We start from the raw sequence: 18,725 nt of genomic DNA on the forward strand, positions 1-18,725 counted from the left end.
AAACCAAAATTTATTCCCTGCCAAATTAATCCCTGGAGTAAAAAAGCAGTTACAGTAAAGTACTGTTACAACCTATCAATGTCACAGCCCATGATGATTCAACTGATATAGTTAACGATCAAACAGACTGAAAAATTTTAACTGAAGGTAAGGGGAATTCAATCTCCTTTATCCAAATGACTCATACTTCTTTTGTGTTTTGTGAATAACACACATGCATTACAAGTTTATTTTAAAAGAGAAGTTTCAGTCTGCCCGTTGATTTGGGTTAACATACTGTCTTTGATAATACTGATGGAAGTACAGTAGAAGTCATATATGGACTTAGAGGACTCTTTTTATGATCTGTACTCTTTCTACCTAGAAAATGTTAAAATACCTGTACTGGAAGATACTAGTCATGCTGGGCATAACTGTCTCTTTCAAAGAAAGAACTCGTAAGTGCTGAGGAAAGCTATGAGTCATCCGCATTTTTGACATTCACCTTGTGGTGCTGAAGGGTGCTGTTGATGATTTTCTCCCCAGAGCATGTATTCACTAAATTTTAAGAATCTGAGAACATTAATATAAAACAAAGTTAACTAGCATTTGCTTTATCACATCCTGAGGTCACTAAATTATTGCAAATCACCATGAGTTTGAGAAGAAGGGGACATCTTACATACTTGAAGGAATACCAGCCTGCACAGATACTTGCTGAACATCGACTTAAAATCAATCTGAATTTAAAAGCAAGTGAATAGTTTCCAGCCTATCTCAGTTTTCCCACTTGTAAAATATTTATGGTCTTTATAACCCATTTGAGATTCACAATAAAAAAGTACTACTCGAAGTTTTAAACACCATAAAAAATAACAGCCTAATTAAAAAAAATTGGCTATTATGTCAGTTACTATTTATGAAGGGCAGATGCAAAGATGAAATGCAAGTTCTCCACCTCTGATATACAATTTAGTGTTTTACACGAGACACAATTGGTCTAATTGTTACGTTTTGCCTTAGCATCATATAACAAAGTGCAATAGTGTTACAAATGCCTCTTTTGAGTTTAGCTTTGATAAAGATATTACTCTACTATTATTGAGGTTAATGAAGGTCCAAAAGACAAGCCATTTTTAGGACTACTTCTGCCATACAGAAACATATTAGGTCAGTTATTATCAAGACTGTATCCTGCAGTTTATGTCATCTAATTAACCTCAGTTTTAACTCCTTTACGCAGTTAAATGTCAGTTGAAGACCCTTGCACACTTTATAAAAATACATAGATCAAATAATATGAATAATAAAATCTTATTCACGGTCCTGTTTATTCAATAAATTATGTACAATTTACTAGAAATATATTGAAATGGGGGGTAATTAAGTAAAGATTTTTTTTTTTTTTTGCCAGGCAAAGGTGTATTTATTCTTCCAAGGGGAAATTTTACAAGGAGAGGACGATATGTGTTTTTCTGTACATTACAAAGAAATTGTTGCAAGGCGAAAAAGAGAGTAAAGCACAATCATTTTTTGATACTACTTTCACTTGACAGTCTGTTCTGCTTACATTTCAGACCCTGACCTACAGTGTAACTTTGAAAATGGGCTGTGCAATTGGGAGCAGGACATTGAGGATGACTTCGACTGGATCAGAATACAGGGTCCAACCCCCACACTTAATACAGGCCCGTTAAAGGATCACACAACAGGCACAGCCAGGGGACACTACCTCTACCTGGAATCCTCTGAGCCACGCCAATTTGAAGATAAAGCAGTTTTGCTTAGTCCTGTCTTCAACCCTTCTCGCAACAGAAACTGCATTTTCCGCTTTCATTATCATATGTTTGGAAAGCAAGTTTACAAGCTGTCGGTCTTCCAGAGAACTTTGAGTAATACCAAGGGTTGGCTGTTGTGGTACAAGTTTGGAAATCAAGGAAACAAATGGATCAGAAAGACACTCTACATTAGCAGCTCTAAGCCATTTCAGGTACGATTGTTCTGTGTTGTGAAGAGTTTATTTGCTACATCGTAAAACACTGCAAATATGAAAATGGTTGTGCAATATCAAAGCTATTTGTAACAGTCTGAGCAAATTTACTTTGAAATACATCTGTAGAGTTTTATTTTTTTTTACAAAATGTGTCTGAAATATTTATATTTTAATGAATTTACTTTTCTCTCTAAAACACTTGATTTTAATGTTTTGAAGAGAAACGTGGTATTTAAAGTAGATGCTATTTTTGTTTTCCAAGCATTTGTTGAAACAAAACTTACTTGAATTTGCTATAGAGCAGTTTGGTAAAAATTTTTATTTATTTATGAAAAAAGGACTGGTAAAAAAATATCCTTTTTTCTGCCTTACTTCTCCACAGATGTTAATCTTTAATTATATAATGCCAAAAAAAAAATCAGTTAAAAATATTTGGGCGCAAGGCTAGGTCAGCAATTAAATATAATTGGAGAAAGATATGATTATAGTTAGCTACAGCTGCAAATCTTGGTTTATTTTCTCACCTTTTAAAAACTGTATATGTTATTTACCTTTCACTATTTGTGCTATGTTAATTCTGGTCAGCTAAATGAACCTGCAGGCTCATTAAAGGAGACAATACACTTAACTGCCAACTTAAATGATCATAAAATTAACTTAAACACATTACAAAAAGAAACACCTTCCTTTTAAATATGATATAATATAATATTTACTTTAGATTGTCCCACATTTATTTCCCCAAATATATTTATATTTAGGTGGAGAGAAGTTCTTTTCTCTTTGGAGGAAAAGGCCTTAATAGGTTGCATGGAGGCACCTGGAAGGAGAGGGCTCATTTTTCATCAAGATTCTTTGTAGAAATGTAAAGGAGTATCACCTTAATACTAACAGGGTCTTCTCCACTCCCCCATCCCCCCCCTTTTTTTTTTTTTTTTTTTTTAAAAAAAAACAAATTTTTTATGAAAAAAAAAAAGAAAGGAGTATCACCTTAATACTAACAGGGTCTTCTCCACTCCCCCATCCCCCCCTTTTTTTTTCCTTTTAAATAAGAAAACATGGTAGTTTGCCTAAAGAACTATATACCCACATGTCCTATATTTGACCTCCTGAGGGTTAGGAAGTTTAGTAACTGAAAATATTTTTAATTTGTTAATGTTGTAGGGTTTTCTGTGGTACTTGCCCAGCTCAGTGCAGGAAATGCAAAGAACTTACACTCTTTGGATGTAGTTTAGTTTCTGATAGTACTTTTTGAGGGGGAAGAGGTGTGAGTTGTAATATGATAGTTTGTTCTGAAGAGATCAAGATCTGATGTTCGTAATTGTATATTGCATTTCTATTGATGGAGCTTGACGTGTCACAATCGAAGACCCTTCAAAATTCTGAAATTAAGAAGAACATGAGTTGTTATTCTGTTTCTTATAAGTTGCCAAGTGCTGACTTCCTTCCATTGTTTCTTTTAAATGTATAGTGTTTGGATACTTCCAAGGCTAAAGACATGTAGGGGCAGAGGTTTTCACACTCTTACCACTTTTCCTCTGAAGTACTTCTACTGTGGTGTATACTAGAACAGACTCTCGGCTTGTTTTGGGCTGTCTTCTGGCTGGGTAACAGCATTAAATTTATAGCCTCTCTGTTTACTGTGTTGTGTTCCCCACACCCTATAAAGTTAGTGGTTCAGTGTTTTCACACCACATGCTTAAAGTCTTGTAGATCATTTCTGTACTTCAAAGGAAACATTTAGATTAACTAAAGAAGTTATTTTTTTCTTTAAAGTCTACAAATAAGATAGAACATTTAAATAATTTTCTGGTCAAAAATTACACATCTTGTCTTCCTAATCTTCTCCATCTCTAACCAGAGCATCTCATCAGCTATTTTGGGATTTTCAGAGGTTCCTAGTGAATAGAAAATGTTAGACTCTAGGTCAAAAGGTGGCCTAAATCTGTGTAACAAAGACCTTCATTTTGCCTTTTCTCTTCTAAATGTGATAGATTACCATATGTCTGAGATAGCAGCTTCTACTTCTTCCTCTTCCCTCCTCATGTAAGTCTCTCATTTGTTTACCACATTCCAAGAAAAATTCACCATGAATCCCTCAAATTCACATTTTCAGTTTATTTATTAGGATGGGAAGTCAACTCTGAAGCATATAAGCAATTGTACTACATATAAACCTGTGTACTGTTAGGAAAAAGGAGGAGTTCTCAGCCAAGAATTCAAAGCAGCAAAGAAAGATCCTTAAGGATATCTGGAAAGCCAGATCCCCTATGGAAAGTTTGGAACTCTATAGACATGAAACTGTAGGATCCTTAACTGAATGCTCTGGCAGAAACTTGAAAGGAACAACACGTGAAGACTTCCTTTGCTCACACCAGCTCCCACTAAACCTCAGAATCACACATTTCTCAGGACACCTTTGTTCTAGCTGCCATCAAACTGTGGCTGAAGCTTGTAGCTCTTTGATCAGATGCTTTACATCAGTGTTAAATGTGACATCAGCAAGCAGAACAGGAATAACTTCATAAAGTTAGTGGTTAGATGAGTGAAACGAGAAATTTAGAGTTAACATATTTAAATGAAAAAAACACAGTTTTTTGAGGCAAAATTAAGCATCTCTCTCAAATACTATTACTGATTAGTAACAAAAATGGCCCAGAATACACATGCTTATAAAACTCACTTTTACCGCTCTAGAGTTTTGCTTTCAGTTCAGAACTGGTATGGCAAAGGATTTAATATCATGCAAGACTTTATATGAGATTTTTTTTGCTTAAAATTTCAAGTTAAAAGTATATTCTTTTTCAAGGTATTTTGTTTTATTATATGGGACACGTAATTCATCATGAAAAGAATAGGCTGTTGAGTGTACGTGTCTCTTTACTTGATCTACATATATTTTAATATCCCTGAGAAGTTTACTCTACGTGTCTTTTTCCTTAAAAATACATTTGAAAAGGTAGTAAAATAAGAATCTGTTCATGGTAGCTTACTTATATTGATGATGAATAGTGTTTGCTTTTTTCTTCCTTGAATAATCATAATGCCTGAAATTTCTGCTCAGAAGGAAGTGCAAAGATGCTAATTTAAATTCTTAGATAAATTTAACTGTCTTAGCTTGCTTTATTCATTCAAATTTCTCTGGATACAGAAAGAGGATATGGTGATAAAGTGTAAACAAACAGAAAATTCTGTATTTCAATCCATTTGGGCACTGTAGTTTCCCTTCAGTCATAATATAAATCACATATCTAAAGTGTCTGTCATAACTTTACTATTGCAATTTAATAATGCAAAACATATTATTTAAAAAAAAAAAGAATTACCTTTACCCCAATCCAATTTACTTTTTGCTCAGCTGTGAAATATGTGTTTATCTCCGTAAACAAAAATGATTATAGATATTTGATACTCCAAAGTGTAAGTAATACATAAAGGAGTTTAGTATTCTGTGATGATTTTATACGGATCAAACTAGGTTTTTAAAGTTGACTGTTATGAAATTTAAAAATGCAAATACACTCTTTAAGTGCATGATTAATTATTAATGCTCTATTGAGTATAATAACTAAAAATTCTAGTGTTTTGAGTATCACATATAAATCTTTACATGTCCCTTCAAATATAGAACATTCTCCCTTTAAATATGAAAAACAAGGGCCAGAATCAGGAGAAAATAAAGAAAATTTATTGAAAAATACTAGCTCATGGAAGTTTATACGCAAAACAAAATTGCAATTAAGTAGATGTAAAATAGGAAAAGGCCAAATGAATTTTATAAGTGGTGAAGAAAAGTAAACCACCAAATCCACTCTAGAGATTTTACTCTTATTATCAATTAACTACTGGCTTAGAAAGTAATGGAATATTGATTGAAAATTAGAATGATACATATGCTATGAATATAGAATAGCACTACATTCTACAAACACAAATACAAGCCAACCTTCTTTCTTCAGCTAACTGTTGTGCTATTTGTATGTTCTTCTCAGTCTAGAATCCAAACTGTATTTAAGGGTTTGATTCTGAAAATCACATGCCTGCGTACATTGATAATGGTGTAAATTCAATTTCTCAAGCTCCCCAGCAGCATTTTGAACTAGATGTAATAGTTTGGAATAAGACCAAACATGGGAAGACAGAGGGCTGAAGCCTTTTCTTTTTTTTGTTTGTTGCTATTTGAATCTTTGATGCTCTAGCATGCTGGTTTTAGGTATAGTGGTTGCACCATTCATTGCTCATGATTTAAAACAAGACAGTTTTCTTTATTCAGGGTTTTGTCAGTTGGAGAAGAAGTATTTTCTCTCCTGATATGGACCTCTGTTTTTTTTAAAGCAAAATATGATGTCTTTGCGTTCTTCTGATGGTCTGAATACCCCCATCTTTTATTCAGGCTGAGCTATCAAAGCATTAGTGCTGATCAGTCCTATTTCAGACATTCTCACATAAAGGACTTTGTTGGCATTTTACTGTGGCTTGTAAATATATCAAAAAGAATTAATTTTTGTAAAAACCTTTTGTCGCATTTGACATTACATTGTGTGATGTAAATTTTCTCTTGCAGCATCTGCAAGCTAGAAATGTCAATATGACTGTAGCTATGTCTGGTTGGAGAGGGGGGTTTTTTTGTTTGTTTTTTGGGGTTTTTTTAATCCTAGAATTAGTAGGGATTCCTACAAGCCATCTCCCTTTAAAGTTCTTCAACTCGTAGAATCTGATGTTCTCTCCACCCTGTTCTGAACTGGGAGTCATTCCTTGTTATAATTGCTAAGCATCATTTCTAGATCTGAAAGCGGGAAACATCTTTGAGAATCACTAGGGTCCCCTTACCCTTGCAGATACTAAGCAATGAAAATCAGCCTTCATGAAGGCTTTGTTTTACTTTGCTACAACAGGTTATCCACTAAGTGAGTAGTGCAGCATTACAAACATCATTTGGCCCACATAGCCACCTTGGATGTTTCACCCCTAACAGCTGTTAGTTGTCTGTTGAAGTGGAAGTCTTGGGTCACTTCCAAAGAAATCCTTAATAAAATTGTATTTTATAATAATTTGAATGAAAGAAATAGTTAATTCAAAAATTATTTTCTAAGTTAATGACAGCCCAAATAATGTATTATTTGAGAACTGTGACAAAATCATCAAATGTAATATTGGTTGTATGGCTGTTCAAATGGGAAGGGTGAAGTGTTAGTAATAATTAGTTCTGACACACAAATCCTCAAGTATACTTCTGAAACAGTGCTAGATCAGTAACCAGATTTATTTTTTAGCAGCAGAAATTTCCTAAGGACAGATAAGATTCTAAAGGAAGTTTTCTTTATTTCTGAGACCCTAGATTGAGTTGATTGTTTTGTCTTTTAATACATTGATTTAAATCTTCATTTTTCATCTTTTAATTTCTATTATGGCCATATAGAGCATATTATAAATTTTCTTACAAATATATTCAAATTCAAAGACAGAATAGCTCATTCTGAACACATTTTATTTTCAGTTACTCTTATCTTTTATAGAATTAGTTGTGGAGGCCCATAGTTACGGCTGAATTCTCAACCATCATTATAAACTGTGTTAGGTTTTCCTTAATTATACCCAGCTACTTCTTGTATTATGGTTTTGGTGTGCCCTTAACATAAGATCAAATACATGTGTAGCAAACATACATTACTTGCATCCAGGCTCTTACCATTCATTTAAGAAGGGAGAAAGGAAGGGATAAAATATCTATATAAGGTACTACTACGTAGCTGGTCACAATCATCATAGAGTCATAGAATGGTTTCTGTTGGAAGGCACCTTAAAGATCATCTTATTCCGACTCCCCTGGCATGGTCAGTGACACCTTCCACTAGACCAGGTTGCTCAAAGCCCCATCCAACCAGGCCTTGAACACTTCCAAGGAGGGAGCATTCACGGTCAGTGCCCCCTTCCACTAGACCAGGTTGCTCAAAGCCCCATCCAACCAGGCCTTGAACACTTCCAAGGAGGGAGCATTCACAACTTCCACATCTGGGGAACCTGTTCCAGTGCCTCACCACCTTCCAGTGAAGAACTGTTTCCTTATACCTAATCTAAATCTACTCTCTTTCAGTTCAAAGCCATTACCCCTTGTCCTATTGCTACATGCCTAATAGGCTCTATCTACTTTCCTACCCTTTGCTCCCTCCCTTTACGCTACTTAGTGAGATAAGATAGTGATTCTTCTTTGGGGATTCTGATTCTGCTCTGTAAAAAGCGAAACAGGATCACAACACTCACTCTCAGTTATGCATGCAATTCTAACTGTTTCTTGCAATTACTTTTCTGAGAGCAGATTGATCAACATTACTACATTCCCCGCCCCCCCCCAAAAAAAATTTGTAATGAAAAACTCAGTGTTCTAGCGGAAAATGAATTTTTCTGGCATAATTCTACTTTACAACTATTTTTCAAGTAGTTTTGAGTTCTATTTCAAACAAAAAGCCTGTGCTATGGCAAATTGTGAGGTTTCAGAATATAATGTTTTTATTTCATGCATCTCTAGTGGTGATAATTGTATTTCATACATAATACAGCAAGACTTGTTATAGTAGACTAAATATCCTTTATATCAGTTTAAGAAAAGATAATGACTTGCTAGGCTTCCCTGCCAGCTATAATATCATTGAAGTAAGAAAATTTCCAATTTCGTTTCTTACTTAACAAACATCAGATCTATTGAAATTACAAGTTCTAGATCTCATATTGCATTTCACAGCACCTCTGAGAGAAATTTTCTGTGGGGTTCTTAGTGTTAATACTTTTGTAGATAGACCGAAGTGTGGGAGTTTCAGTCTTCTCCAATCATTAACTGATAAGTGTCAGGTTAAAATTCTGGGCTTATACTAGTGTGCTCCAGAAAATGGAGCTGACCAAACTTAACTATATTATACTTCTTGCATGCAGCTACACTGCAAGAGTGTGCATACACTCATTGTCCCAAAGAGAACTATTTCCTAGTGTAAAAACAAATGTGAGGAGACCCTGCTTCAGTCTGTTACAGTTGCATGTCAGCACATGCATCTTGGACTTATACTTACCACTCACAGCGTCGTAAGAAGGAAACTGGTTATGAACAGTTGGTGCTCTTCTATATATCATAAGAAAATAAAACAAAGTAAATTCGCCCTTACGTTAGGATCGTTAAGCTAAAAAAAAGATTGAAGTAGAAATGTTTGACCCTTTCTAGAATACTTGAGGAAACAGTGCTCCTCTGAGAGAAATGGTTGAGATGGAATAGAGAAACATCAAACCAACAGTGCCACAGAGAAGCTGCATAGAGAGAAACGATCATGAATGATTTCTGTGAATACAGAGAATGAGAGGTACTCTGAAAAACTATTAGGCAACACAACCCCCTAGACTAGACTACTGCCTAGACTATTTCAGGATGGTCTATTGTACAACCCTTTGCTGAGGGATGTTTTGGACAAAAGGAAGAGTGAATTGGATCAAAAAGTAACCTGGCAAGTTATTAAAAGTCTGTAAAGTGTTTACTAGCATAATGATGAGGCTATAACCTCCCACTTGTGATATACTGCCAAGAGTTTGGGAGCTACCACTGCGTGCCTGGTTTTTTCTCATTGTGGGTATGGTGGCAATCCACTGGAAGACACACATTGCAGTCAGCTGGACAGCTGTCCTAACCTCTGGTATATCTGTGCTCACGCTGTGAGTCGTTGTGCTGCAGACAGCTTTCAGTGCATCGAGAGAGAGGTTCACCCTTTTTCATGTTCTAGCTATGATTTCAGATTTTCTGCTGTAGCTTCCACTGTTATTGAACCAGGTTTATTGTTGTCAAGTGTCGTTAGTCTTGTTCCTTGATGCGATTGCTTGCTTCCATGTTCAGGGCCTCATTTTCAGTGTGTGCTGACACACCAGAAGGAGTTTGTTAATGTTTAGTCGGTAAGACACATATCTTTCATTAAAATCTCATGTTGAAGCAGCTCTGAGTTTAGTAAGGACTTCTGTAAGATATTTGTTACACCTTTAATACCCACTTGTGATCATTTTTCTGTTATTGTTTTTGATCCATTCCTGGTAGCACTTTTCACACAAAGATTTAGTCATCATGGATTTCCACTCAAATAACAGCTTCAGTTTCAACTTTTAAGTTGTCATTCCTCATCTTCCTTCTCCCACTCTTCTCCTTTGCACTTTTCTTTGTCATCTGCTGAGAGTAATATTTCGGACTTCTCCAATTCTACTTCAAATACATGGATATCCAGCCATAACTGCTGCAACTCAGTAGCTCTCTTTCTGGGCAATATTTTTCTTAATCTCAGATCTATGCATTGCCTTCTTTCATCCCTGATACCTGCTTTCATGTTGCATACTGCCTTTGGTTTGTCAAACTTACATTGTGCTATCGGTTTCCAATCTCTTTATAGTCATCGTTCTCAGTTTTATTTTCACTGTGGCAATGTAAAGCCTGTGGTTGCTGGCTGACCTGTACAGTTTGGTATGCAGTTGCACACTTATGGTAAAGGAGTGGTAAAAATAGTTCAGGGTGCCACAATACGATTAGTCAGTAAAGGCTGATCATGAAAGTATACTATCAACCTTGCTATTGTTTTGCTATTCCCATACTACAACTCACCCACTTTCACTTGTATGTGGACTTTATTTCAACTTTTGAAGTCTTAAGACTTTAACTTCTAATGCACTTTTGATGGACACAAAAGGAAGGGGCTCATAGGCTTTGAATATAGCACTGGAATCTCAAGTTTTTCTCTGTGTAAAGTTAAAATTTTGTGGTGACCTAATGTTGATAATGTTTATAACAGCTGATGGGCTGTCTCTGCTTGTGTTTGCTTTTGGGGGCAGAGGGACTCCATGCTATGCATGGTAGTCCTAATTGTCTATTCACTCCCCCCATAATGGGGAAACATGCTGTGGCACTCCTTCTGCTAGGGCACTCAGGTTTTTTTCCCTAGAGAAACCATGGTGTGGAAGGTACAGAGGTGAAGTTCACGGCCATGCAGTCCATATGCAACTACTGGATGCCTAGACAAGACATTTGGGAATTGGCCTCAGGTTCCACTGTGCCTACTCCTTCGATGGCAGCTGAGGAAGCAGAGAAACAAAACCAGGGAGGAATAAACTACTCACTTATCAAAGAAGCAAATAAGTCATTTGACATGAACTGATAACTCAAGAAGTCAAAACTTAATCCAAACTTCTTGGACCTTTTTTAAAACCACGTTTTTTCTAAAAATATGCTACATTGGTAAATAGTTTCACTTTTTTATGTACTTCTAGAGATGTCACCATAGCAATATGTTCATGTGAACATACTGGAAAAATTGCCCTATTGTGAAGACTGATTGTGACAAGATGGCTGGGTGATGATATCTTCATAAAAAGGAGTTTTGAAACAAGACATTTTGATAGATTTCATGCAATCTGTGGTTCTGTGGCTTGTCTTTTATCCGTAATTACAAAAGTTCCATCATTGGTTACTTTTCCTGATGAAAAGTTGAGTCATTTTCCTTTATTTATACAAAAGATTATAATGTAGCAATAGTTTCCTTAATAAATATGCCATGAAATGTATATGACTTTCAATCCTGCATTTGCTTTTAGTAAGTTATGACAAATGTTTTAGATGAGGAAGTGTTCTGTTGGTTATTTGTACTATTGTGCACTTGTGTGGTTGTTCTTTCCTCTTCAAAGCAAATCATGTGGTTGCTTGACAGAAATAATCATAGCACACCTAGCCAAAAATTAGAGTGCTCTAATTACTAATAAAATCACTAAGTAACAGAGTTGACGCTTCCTGTGACACATCTGAGATTGTTAGGCTATATTACTAGGTAAATGCAATAGAACTAATATCACTATTTGCTAGACATTCAGAAATCTTCAGAATTTTGAAAACCTCACAGTTTTTTGAATTAATTCCATTCTAGTTTAAATTGTGCTTGTATGGAAATTAAGATTTTAGTTTGCTAACCTTCAGTGGGAATTGGCTAGTGACAGAAATTAGCATCACTGTAAAAATGGAACATTTTTACAGAACAGTATTACTCATTATAATTCCTCTATTAACACTTGTCACAATGTTCCTTTACCCTTCAAAAACACTTTAAAAAAATACTTAAAAGATCAATCATTTTCTGTACATAAAATGTCATTCTAATAGAGTTTGCTTTTCATGTTTTTTTCCCCCCTCTTTTTTTATATGGGATACCTTTTGCTACCTTTATAGATGTCATTTATACCGGATCTCTAAAGTTCTGAAAATTGGAGAAATTGGGAACTATTTATCCTCATTCAAATAATAAATGAGATGTGAAATGAGCTTCATGGTAGATGAGTTTTCTGGAGGTTGTTTAATAATAGCTTATGAAGTTTGCAGAATTTCATCTGGCAAATTAGAGTGGTCAATGTTTAACCACAGCTGCAGACTCATTTCTGTACTGCAGCACTAACTCATAAAATGGTCCTATTTTCAGATTTTAGTCTATACCTGCACACCTATTACATTTTCTGTGTTAGACTTAACTGAGTTCATGCTGTATGCCAAAGTGTCAGACTCCCCAGGTAAGTACATAAATACATAAAAATAATTTGTGTGGGGAGATTTTAAGTAATACAGTTATAATCATCATCATAATGATAAAGAGGTATTCTGAATTGAACTACCCCTGCAGAACTATGTCCTGGCTCTTCTGTCTTTTGATTTTTTTATGCCCCTAATGAAAGTATTCCTTCTTACAGTCCAGAAGTGCAACCTCTTCCAAGGAAAGGTTGGTGGCAGATGATACATTAAGACAGCTTCAGACCATGCGAATGTCTTGGCTGTGGAGATGGGCACAGAGAACTAGGGGGAGAGAAGCCCCTCAACCTACTGGTTAACATCCATCAAAGCACAGCACAATCCCACAGAAAAATAGCATAGGTTCAAGGAGGTGTGGGTTTGTCGTAGTAATAACTGTGTAAGTTGAATGAACAAACCCTCTGACTCTTTGTATTTTTGCTTATATAAGAGTAATTAATTATGAGTAGTTAATTAGTCATGCTTTAAAAACAAATTAAAACTTTATTAAAACTACTGTGTTTGCCAGTCAAAATTACATTGAAAGTAATTTTGTCGTCTTGGAATAATAAATTTTCTTATGTAGAATTTCCAAATAATAGATGTTTCGTCCTGTTTCTAAGCATTTTTATGCTATTAGTGCCAATACTGCAGCATTGCCCCTGTTTTAACCTAAACTGGAGACAAAAGATTGGGGTAGTATTACAAAGAATGTTTGTGGATGTTATGAGGGAAAAATAAGAATCCCATACTTAGAATGTTTGTGGATGTTATGAGGGAAAAATAAGAATCCCATACTTAGATGAGAGCAGTAAGAAGCAATGTTGTAATTTACTGTTGTCATTGACATTAGATATATTTTATGCTGAAATAACCCATCTTCAGTATATCCGTAGTAAGGGACATACATCCATCTTCTTTTAGCATACTCATTTATTTTGAGTAATGGACATAATCTATAAATGAAGTGGAAACATTTTCATTTACTCTTACGATGTCAGCATCGGTAATAAATCTGCTATTCGCATGCAACTTAGGAGTAACAGAAACAAATTTGTCAGTGTGTTAATAGGTTAAGACTGATACTATTATCTTACTTTTACAGTGTTAAGACCATTTCATCTACTTGTTAATATTTTTTTTCCTCCAGTTAGATGTTAATAAATTTCAAGTGTGACTTCTAAAAGCTCTGCCTACACACCAGGTGAACAGTGGCTCTTAATGTGTAGATGAATTCTCTTATTTCCCTCAAGTTACTAAGAAGCTTAATACGCAGTGCTGATTTCTGAAACTGCAAATCCTTTACAGGACTTCGTTTACTGTAGGCAAAATAAATACTGGAATGTAAAATATATGCATATATTCTGAAATGATATTTGATGTGTGGATGTTTCCAAAACATCAATATTTGATCAAAAGAATTGATACACCCATTTATGCAGAAGTGCCTCACACTTTGAGTTCAGAGCAGTGCTTCATTCCTGTTGTAATGTAATTACTTGTAATGTAAAGAATTGAGCTTTCTTTGCAAATAAAATTGCAAATAAATTATAACAAAAATATTAGAACCAACAGTACTGTGAAGCAGTGTTGCAGTATTTTTGCCATTATTTATATTTCATTCCTTTGTAGGAATTGTCTAAATCTTTCCATAATCACCTGCTTAGATTTTTTACCATTCAGTAACAGTCACAGGAAAAGAGGCTTATTCAGTCATCCAGAGAGTATTTCAAAAATTTCCAGGGAGACCTTATTGTGGCCTTTCAGTATTTGAAGGAAATTTATAAGAAAGATCAGGACAAAATTTTTAGCTGGGCCTCTTTCAGTAGAACAAGGGGTGATGGTTTAAAACTAAAAGTGAGGAGATTTAGACTAGATATAAGGAAGAAATTTTTCACAGTGAGAGTGGTGAAACACTGGCACAGATTCCCCACAGGGGTGGTAGAAACCACATCCCTGGAGACATTCAAGGTCAGGTTGGATGGGGCTCTGAGCAACTTGATCTAGTGGGTGATGTCTCTGCTCACTGCAGGGCGGTTGGACAAGATGACCTTTGAAGGTCCCTTCCCACACAAAGCATTCTGTGATTCTGCAAAATATTAACCTCTCCATTCCTTGGCGGTAGACAATAATGAGAAAGTAAGCGTATACAGCATTGGCAACTCTGATGAGATAGTGGAATATTTTTCTTTAAAAGGCTCGATAGCACATCTCTAACCTGCTTAACTGTTTTCATCACAGTGGGTATTGTATAAGGATATATAATTTATTCATTTGAATGTTATTATAATTAATCATGATTAATGTTATTACAATAAGTACTAAAGGAGCTAATCATAACATGCAACTTATGATAATGTCTTGCCATCATTTTATATCACAATGAAATTTCATTGGATTTACATGATTGTGAAGCCAACCATTTTGTTATGGTTCAGTGTGATTAATGTGACCACCAGTGAAAGCTGATAATTAATCTCTTTCATCAAGTGTCACTAAAGAGAATATATTCCCTAGAACAAATTTAATTCCATTTTAAGTGTGAAATGTGGTAAATGACTCTCCTGTCAATTGATGTGAAATATTTAAAGAGAAGCGAAAATCCACTGTACACTGAAAAATGTAATTCTTGTTTCCCTAGATCTTGGTGAAAGGTATCGTAGGCGATGGTTTCACTGGAGACATTGGACTTGATGACATATCTTTTCTAGGCTGTACTCTTTACAATGGTAAGAACAGAGTTAAAGTGCACATCTCTTAGCTGTGAGTTAATGCTGTCAGTTGTAAATATTACTACTGGAAAAACCAAAACTAGACCAAAGTATGATTCATGCCTGACAAGCAAATCCAGACTTGTTTCCCAGCTTCTCAGACCCTTATATCCAGGCCTCAGCACAAAATAGTTTCTCATGTGCGCATAAGGCCAAAAAGAGAACCTCAGTAAGAAATGAAGCTTCCAAACCCTTTGAAATCTTGATTCCTGAAAGGAAAAGGAAACTTAACTGCGTATAAACAAACTCAGTTTGTATATGCCTTCAGCACATGTCCCATTCAGCAAACTCAGTTTGTGTATGCCTTCTGCATACCCCCAATAATTCTTACTGTTTTTACATTACAGTACACGAGCAGTTCAGATGATAAATCAGCCCGTTCTCTGCAGTCATTGCTACCTGGGGTAGTACAATGTCTACAGAATTGTAGAATGTTATATCCCCAAATACATGTACTTCAGGGTGTGAGATTCCAGATTTGCTGCTTCACCACAGAAGGGTTTTGAAGAGGACTAGTGTTAGCTGCAGCAGGCATTACAGTAATACATATGGTGTGATAGCTGATGTGCAGTCTAATAGGGCAAGCAATTGAGAACCATGTCTGAATATTAGTATCCTAGTACTAACTCAAAAACACCCTAGTACAGATGCATTTTATTCTGCAAGTCCAAAAATTTCTCGTAGATATAATTGGGTCTACTAGGAGTATCAAACATACATATGGCATGTTTCTACTGCCAATAATTATTTTTGCATTTTACCAAGTTTATACAATGTACAATACTTACTATAACATTTTGAATATAAAGGGTTTTTAAATACTAAGTTAACGTACAATGCCTTATATTCAAGGAAGAGAATCTCAAAAGAACTAATCAGAAAATCCCTACATGTTTTCAAATGAGATAAGAAAAAAGTTTTAAAATTAAACAAGAAGAAATTTGGAAAGCACAGAGGATCAGAGGTCCAAAGTTCATAAATAATAAAAAAGCAGCTCATTTAATGTGGAAAGATGAAACAAAAATACTCACCTATGATGTGGATATAGCTGAATAGGAAACAGTATTGTGTTCTGTACATTTTTAGAATGCTTTTAGTACTGAGAGTAACTTTTGAGACACTCCAGGATTCTATCTTATTTTGCTTTCTCTACACCAGGAAAAAAAATCCCAACAATCAAGAAAAAAGTTGAAGAAACTGTGGGAATAGTCTGCAAAATGGTCAAAAGCAATATCATATTCCATCATATTTAATGCAAGTTTGATCAGGGAAATAAAGCAGGGCTCCCATGCCTTTGCACTTGGAATTATACACTAGCTGCCCAGTTGCTCTTGTTCTACTTCAAATAACCAAATATTGACCGGGGAAGATGTGATTGACAACTTGGTAGTAAGGTCTCTCATAATTAATATTAAAGATGTTGAAACTTGAGCATACTGCTTTGATGCATCATTTGAATGCCCTAACCAAAGGCTATTCAATGATGCTTGCTCTGGGTGAAATGGTATTTCACAAATTATAGAAAATTAATTATTTCAAAAGAGAGAAAGGACCAGATTCTCCTTTCTTTTCAGGTGTGAAGGTTATGGTACTTCAAATTTTTTTCTCCTGTTCTAATGGATTAGGAGCAGACACTTGAATGTAGCATATTTAAAAATTTATGACCAATAAGGTTCTGGCTGTTATTGTGAGCTGTAGATACATTTATTATATCATTCAACAATTCCTTCAAAATATTCCTTTCCCTAAGTCTTTTGCTTGAGTCTTAGGATATTATGGGAGTATCATTTATTTCATTGGAGTGTAATTCATTTAATGTCATAGATGTGCTTTCTACTTTACAAAATAGAAATGGCTCCTGCTCATGGGGCATTTATTATCAGTCTTAGTACTCCAGGCCTCAGGGGGAAAAAAAAAAATTCCTTGCTATCCTGGACACATTTGATATAGAAATTCTTCATGTGTATTTTTTAATTAACTCAGGTGTATTGCTCAGGTGCATGGTGCACTACAAATCATAATATCATTAACAATTAAATTTAAAGAAGTTATATAATGGAAATTCCTTTTTTGGACAATAATAGGATGGGTTTTCAAGAAATGAGAGTAAGTCTGAGGAAAAGTGCATAGTAAAGAATCAGAGGAAAAGCAAAGACGGTTTGAAAGAAGTGGTAATGGGTCTGAATGAACGTAAAGGAAATGGTGGAATAAGATGATTACCTCAGTATAATCTTTCTAGTGAGAAAAAAATATTTTTTTCAGTGATGAACTTATAAGGTAAGAAGGTTACATAGTCATTTCCACAGTCACTTGCAATAACTGACATGTTAAAAAACCCCACCACGTTATTATTGGAATAATCTGTTAGCCTTGGTTCACAGCGAAATTAAGTTTTTGTGATTGTTCTGTCAGTCTTCAAGGCAATATTTTTTTGAAATGACTCACTGAGTTAATCCAAATTTGAAAGACAAGTAAGAGACATAAATAAATTCCTGCAAGTGTTGAGGATTGTATGAATGGTGGTCTTCTGGAATGACGAGCCTAGTGCTTTCCACTGAGGAAATATTCAATTCAGTTACTGCTGGACAGCATTTAAGTCATTCAGCTTGGCCACCCAGGCATGTTTCCAGTAAAGCTATACTCCTGTCAAAGGGAGAGAGTGGCATGGGGAGAAATCATTACAAAACTAGAATGCCTCAGTCCCGTTGCTCAATATTTTGTTGGTTTGTTTTTTCAAAGGAAACTTGCCAACAATCTCTACAACTACTTCAGGAACTTCAGTTCCTGTCACACTTCCCGTGAACAACTGCACAGAGAAGGAATTCATCTGTAGAGCCTCTGGGCATTGCATCCAGATGATCCAGAAGTGTGATTTTAGACCTGACTGCTCTGATAAATCTGATGAATCCACTTGCGGTGAGCATGCTCAGTCTGGTACTTTGTTGCCCTATTAGTCTGTGGCTGTTAAACACATTGCTTTAACTTTTACAATTTGGTATTAGCACCTACATACTATTTTTAATGTGATTTTCCTCAGTAAAAATAATATCATTTTGCTCTTAATGTTGGAATCTGAAGTACTACACACCTTCTGCCTTCTAATGGGCTGATTCAGACCTGACATTCCAGTTCAACCTACTACTGAAATGGAGTGTGGGATTGTGGTGGGGGGTGTTTTACAGGAGGAATCCTCTGTTCCCCAATGGTAGTTAGCTATGCATGACGATTATTTTTAAGTAAGCATAGTTTCTCAAAGAAAATGACCTATGATATGTTCACTAGTCCAAACTGGAAGGGAGAATAACTTTGCAGTTTCATGTTTGGGGTACACATCTCAGAGACTTGGATCTACTTATTAGCTACTTCAATGAATGTGGGTTTAGTTTGATTTTGGGTTTGGTTGGTTGTGGGGGGTTTTTGG

At 35.4% G+C, this 18,725-nt stretch overlaps 1 protein-coding gene across 1 annotated transcript in view; it reads left to right on the forward strand.

Moving 5' to 3' along the window:
- MALRD1 (MAM and LDL receptor class A domain containing 1) overlaps window positions 1–18,725 on the forward strand; it is a gene marked incomplete at its 5' end in the record, with an annotated part of 84,107 nt that overhangs the window by 19,550 nt on the left and 45,832 nt on the right. Inside the window, 3 exons of the mRNA XM_010136341.1 lie at window positions 1,557–1,969; window positions 15,175–15,262; window positions 18,044–18,220. Of these exons, the coding sequence (XP_010134643.1) occupies window positions 1,557–1,969; window positions 15,175–15,262; window positions 18,044–18,220 (678 nt within the window). The remainder of the gene's footprint in view (window positions 1–1,556; window positions 1,970–15,174; window positions 15,263–18,043; window positions 18,221–18,725) is intronic.

This window comes from Buceros rhinoceros, unplaced genomic scaffold (genome assembly GCF_000710305.1).
Source record: "Buceros rhinoceros silvestris isolate BGI_N320 unplaced genomic scaffold, ASM71030v1 scaffold10655, whole genome shotgun sequence".
Classification (NCBI taxonomy): domain Eukaryota; kingdom Metazoa; phylum Chordata; class Aves; order Bucerotiformes; family Bucerotidae; genus Buceros; species Buceros rhinoceros.